The sequence below is a fragment of the Convolutriloba macropyga genome, chromosome 11 (genome assembly GCF_964194025.1).
Source record: "Convolutriloba macropyga chromosome 11, txConMacr16.3, whole genome shotgun sequence".
NCBI classification, from domain to species: Eukaryota; Metazoa; Xenacoelomorpha; order Acoela; family Convolutidae; genus Convolutriloba; species Convolutriloba macropyga.
The window spans coordinates 42,656,794-42,662,793 of record NC_134478.1 but is presented as its reverse complement, the minus strand read 5'-3'; the positions used below and the strand labels follow the sequence as shown (position 1 = coordinate 42,662,793).

At 33.9% G+C, this 6,000-nt stretch overlaps 2 protein-coding genes across 2 annotated transcripts in view; both read right to left on the bottom strand.

Moving 5' to 3' along the window:
• Positions 1–225, bottom strand: part of LOC142349679 (uncharacterized) — a 78,530-nt gene extending 78,305 nt beyond the window's left edge. The window contains exon 1 of the mRNA XM_075401402.1: positions 98–225. Within this exon, the coding sequence (XP_075257517.1) occupies positions 98–149 (52 nt within the window). The 5' untranslated portion in view covers positions 150–225. The remainder of the gene's footprint in view (positions 1–97) is intronic.
• Positions 1–6,000, bottom strand: part of LOC142349136 (cysteine-rich venom protein-like) — a 319,707-nt gene that overhangs the window by 89,500 nt on the left and 224,207 nt on the right. The window lies entirely within an intron of this gene.

Below are 6,000 nucleotides of genomic sequence, written 5' to 3'. Positions count from 1 at the left end.
TATACATAAGCGTACATAAATATGTGTTTGTTTGTGTAATTTTTGTATAAAATTTTTTATTTTAATAGCTATCAGACGCAGCTACTTGTCTACTTACCGGCTTCATCAGCTCCAAAAAGTTTCCATGTCCTTGGGTGGCATCTCCTCATGATACTTCCACGCACCTCATATTCGTAAAAAGTCTTGAATCCATTCACTCTGCCCTCAAAGACCTGAACAGCTCCACCCCTGAAATTTACTTCTTCATTGAGTCGTCCACCTTCAAAATTGCTGGATGAACGCAGAGCATTCGTGGATACACTATTTTTTTGTACGACAGTGAAACAGAACGATTGAATAAAACATAGAGTGACAAAAAAAATAAATTGTAATAATGATAATTCAGCTGTTTGATACTCATATTGAAATTTTTTATATATGTGTTTGAAAGTCGCAAACCAATATGAACGAAAAATTGTGATTCCAAATGTTCTGCCGAAAAAACTTTTTCAAACGGCAAACTAATCGCCCCTATGCTATTTAAAAAATATATGCTCAATACAATGTGAAAGGTATTTTTTCAATCAATTCAGTAAATTCAAACAAATTTGCCACTGTTATCCACCATTGCTTCTAATAGTGTCAATGATGAGCAAAATCATTTGTTGATTAGATGGCTCTGGAGAGCATTTGATTTATCAGTTGTTTCTTCATTAAGCGATCAACAAATTCTACAAATGAACTCTAGGCTAATTATTTCTTTTATCACTATTGTCGAAAAAAGTCTCAGAGTGTTGGTTTTCTGGCAATAAAAACCTTTGGCAAGGTAATTTTCATCATTGTACTCAAACTTGCGTAATAATGAGGGCAACGTTATGGAAATTTTGAGAACGGGGTTTGAATTTTATTTGAAATGAGTTTAAATATGATTTTCAAAAACGACCAAATTACTAGAATTTAGGCTGAAACGAACACAAACAATTCTACTGTTCACACTGGAATTCAATTTTTTTGATAAATTACAGAAGAAACTTGTCATAACATTAATAGATTTCAATTGAAGCTTCATCAATTATAAACACGTTTTTGAAAGGTCATCGGAAACTTCTTTAGATCTCCATTTTGGTTTGTTGATTTAAAACTTTTCAGATAATATTTAATCGAGAAAGATAGATAGATATTCGACGAATCGCACAAAAACCAAAAATTTGAGTTGATTTTATTCTTCAATAAAAGTCCTGTGAAAAATAGATTCGACAGTTTAAAAAATTTTTCAAATCAATAATTTGTTTGATTGATCTCCTGTGCATTCAATGTGCGCTCAACCTGAAGGAAACAGAATACATGAGCACTGACGACCAGTAATTTTTTTACAAAATTTACTGCTAACAATCAGCGAATGAACTAGGAAGGTGGGCAGCCAGTAAAAACAGGACGAACAAAAAGAAAAAAGTTTGCCTTATTGCTTCTGTTTTAGTCGTATGTCTTATTTCCCACTTCATTTGATCACACTACTTAGAAAATAATTAGATGCTTTATATTAAGACTTGATATTTTAAAGAACTTTAGGTTGTTGATTTGAGTGATTTAAGAAGCATCTCCTGCTTTTTTAAAGGTGTTTTTTGATATTTCGCAGTCTCTAGGTGTACTTGAAAAGCTGGAAAAATTTTTTGAAATATTTTTTCTGTTTTCACGTTTGTATACAGGGGCAGTTATTTATCAAGTTACTAAAAAAATTATATAAAAAATGGTGCTCAATGAAATGATCTCCACTTTTTATTTCCACGATTATCATTGGTTTTGACAGTTTTCGCAGATTTCTGCATCGTTACGTCAAGAGAATTTTAATAAAGTTTGGAAAGTCAAATTTAAGCAAATGTCTTAGAAAATGGACGGTTATTTTGCAAGATTATTGTAAAAACGATTGTTTTTTTACAGGAATATTACAAAATCTTGCAAGACGATGAATTTTTATGCACATTTTTTTTATTGTCGCGTTAAATCTTTGTCATTCCTGATTTTTGTCCATTGTAGAGATAATTATTCCGCTTAGCATTTGAAACTTTACTGAAATATATTCAAACGCCCATTACCTAGAAAATACAAAGTTAAACAACAAATTATGTTTTCTTAGATACACTATTATTGCAGTTTTTCCAGAAATTGTTGTGTATCTTGATATAAGCTCTTACTATTTATACAGCAAAAAATTTTTGGCTTTTGATCCTTTGCATTGTTGCCTCTCTTTATATTCTAGCTGCTTTTTCAGGCAGTGACTCTACGATCAGAACTTTGCGTGGAAAGTCTTCTCCCCACTCTCAGAGAACAATATGCGACGGGGCTTTTCAATCAGGGTTTTTCTGAATTCCAGTGCAGATGGTATGACTATTTTCGGTCATTTTTATTGAACTCCGAAGCAGATGGTAAGCATATTTTCGATCATTTTTGTTGAACTCCGAAGTCGATGGTGTGACTATTTTCGGCCCTTTTTTATTGAGCTGCGACGCACATGGTATGACTATTTTCGGTCATTTTTTATTGAACTGCGAAGCACACTGTATGACTAATTTTGGTCAATTTTTATTGAACTCCGAAGTAGATGGTATGACTACTTTCGGTCATCTTTGATGAACTGCGAAACACATTGTATGGCTAATTTCGGTCATTTTTTATTGAAATCCGAAGCAGATGGCATGAGTGTTTTCGATCATTTTTTATTGAAATGAGAAGCACATTGCATGACTAATTTCGGTCAATTTTTATTGAACTCCGAAGCAGATGGTATGACTATTTTCGGTCATTCTTTATTGAACTGCGAAGCACATGGTAAGATTATTTTCGGTCATTTTTTATTGAACTGCGAAGCACACTGTATGACTAATTTTGGTCAATTTTAATTGAACTCCGAAGTAGATGGTATGACTACTTTCGGTCATCTTTGATGAACTGCGAAACACATTGTATGGCTAATTTCGGTCATTTTTTATTGAAATCCGAAGCAGATGGCATGAGTGTTTTCGATTATTTTTTATTGAAATGAGAAGCACATTGCATGACTAATTTCGGTCAATTTTTATTGAACTCCGAAGCAGATGGTATGACTATTTTCGGTCATTCTTTATTGAACTGCGAAGCACATGGTAAGATTATTTTCGGTAATTTTTTTTATCGAAATCCGAAGCAGATGATATGACTATTTTCGTTAATTTTTTATTGAAATCCGCAGCAGATGGTATGATTTTTTGGTCAGTTTATATTGAACTCCGAAGCAGATCGCATGACTATTTTCGGTCATTTTTTATTGAACTGCGAAGCACATTGTAAGACTAATTTTGGTCATTTTTATTGAACTCCGAAGCAGATGGTATAAATGTTTTCGATCATTTTTTGTTGAACTGCTAAGCACATTGTATGACTAATTTCGATCAATTTTTATTGAACTCCGAAGCAGATGGTATGACTATTTTCGGTCATTTTTGATTCCACTGCGAGGCACATGGTATGACTATTTTCGGTCCTTTTTTATTGAACTCTCAAGCAGATGTTATGACTATTTTCTATCATTTTTATTGAACTCCGAAGCAGACGGTATGACTATTTTCGGTCATTTTTTTGTTGAACTGCGAAGCACATTGTATGACTAATTCCGGTCATTTTTTTGAACTCCGAAGCAGATGTTATGACTATTTTCGGTCATTTTTTATTGAACTGCGAAGCACATTTTATGACTAATTTCGGTCATTTTTTTACTGAACTTCGAAGCAGATGGTGTGAATATTTTCGGTTATTTTTTTATTGAACTGCGAAGCACATTGTATGACTAATTTCGGTCATTTTTTATTTAACTCCGAAGCAGTTGGTATGAGTGTTTTCGATCATTTTTTATTGAACTGCGAAGCACATTGTATGACTAATTTCCGTCAATTTTTATTGAACTCCGAAGCAGATGGTATGACTATTTTCGGTCATTTTTTATTGAACTGCGAAGCACATGGTAAGATTATTTTCGGTAATTTTTTTTTATCGAAATCCGAAGGAGATGGTATGACTATTTTCGTTAATTTTTTTATTGAACTCCGCAGCAGATGGTATGATTTTTTGGCCAGTTTATATTGAACTCCGAAGCAGATCGCATGTTTATTTTCGGTCATTTTTTATTGAACTGCGAAGCATATTGTATGACTAATTTTGGTCATTTTTATTGAACTCCGAAGCAGATGGTATTACTATTTTCGGTCATTTTTTATTCCACTGCGAGGCACATGGTATGACTATTTTCGGTCCTTTTTTATTGAACTCCGAAGCAGATGTAATGACTATTTTCTATCATTTTTATTGAACTCCGAAGCAGACGGTATGACTATTTTCGGTCATTTTTTTGTTGAACTGCGAAGCACATTGTATGACTAATTCCGGTCATTTTTTTTGAACTCCGAAGCAGATGTTATGACTATTTTCGGTCATTTTTTATTGAACTGCGAAGCACATTTTATGACTAACTTCGGTCATTTTTTTACTGAACTCCGAAGCAGATGGTGTGACTATTTTCGGTCATTTTTTATTGAACTGCGAAGCACATTGTATGACTAATTTCGGTCATTTTTTATTGAACTCCGAAGCAGATGGTATGAGTGTTTTCGATCATTTTTTATTGAACTGCGAAGCACATTGTATGACTATTTTCGGTCATTTTTTTTGAACTCCGAAGCAGATGGTATATCTATTTTCGGTCATTTTTTTACTGAACTCCGAAGCAGATGGTGTGACTATTTTCGGTCATTTTTATTGAACTGCGAAGCACATTGTATGACTAATTTCGGCCATTTTTCATTGAACTCCGAAGCAGATGGTATGAGTGTTTTCGATCATTTTTTATTGAACTGCGAAGCACATTGTATGACTATTTTCGGTCATTTTTTTTTGAACTCCGAAGCAGATGGTATATCTATTTTCGGTCATTTTTTTACTGAACTCCGAAGCAGATGGTGTGACTATTTTCGGTCATTTTTTTTGTACTGCGAAGCACATTGTATGACTAATTTCGGTCATTTTTTATTGAACTCCGAAGCAGATGGTATGAGTGTTTTCGATCATTTTTTATTGAACTGCGAAGCACATTGTATGACTATTTTCGGTCATTTTTTTTATTGAACTACGAAGCAGATGGCATGACTATTTTCGGTCATTTTTTTTATTGAACTACGAAGCAGATGGCATGACTTTTTTCGATCATTTTTTGTACTGAACTTCGAAGCAATTGACATGACTAATTTCGGTCATTATCATTGAGCTCTGAAGCAGATGGTATGACTCTTTTCCGTCACTTGAAATTTATCCTTAAATTGTTTTGAACCTTTAGAATCAGCTTGGCGAGTCTATTTAGAGCGTAGCGTAATGTGATTCATAGACTTAAATTTGCAGCGAAAAAGTACCGATCTATTAGATAGACTTGGAGATACTCTGGGTCAGAAATAAATTAGATTTGGAATTGGGTACGTGAAGGCAAAGTACGGAACTACTCAACCCGGTTTCCTAGCTGAAATCTACACTTTACACGGTCTTACATACCTACAAACTGGTCAATACAAACTATTATTATGGAGGATTACTCGGTCTTTCTATAGATGAAAATGGTCGAACTCACTGTTATGATGGGTCGAGTCATGGCATTATCATAGACTTTTATAGTCGAGAAAATTTCCTTTCGTGGACAAAAACAGAGTCTGTTCTTGAGCCACTGTATCTGACAAAATTATTTTCATGTGTTAAAAAAGGGTCTTTTCATAGGTTATTTTTTACCAAATAAAATGTTTTTCATTGGTCAGCAAAGTGTACTATTACGCGCCTGTAGTTGTCCAAACTCGGCAGTTAGTCGAGCTGAAGTAGTTAGCAAACTGTCGGAAAATTTCTTAAGTGAAGTAAACAGAACTTGACTGAAGTTTTAAAGTATAACTTTTTATGTTTTTCCCCTCCTGCTTCATTTCGGGCTTGGGACCGGCAAAGGCGGTGTTATGAAAAAAA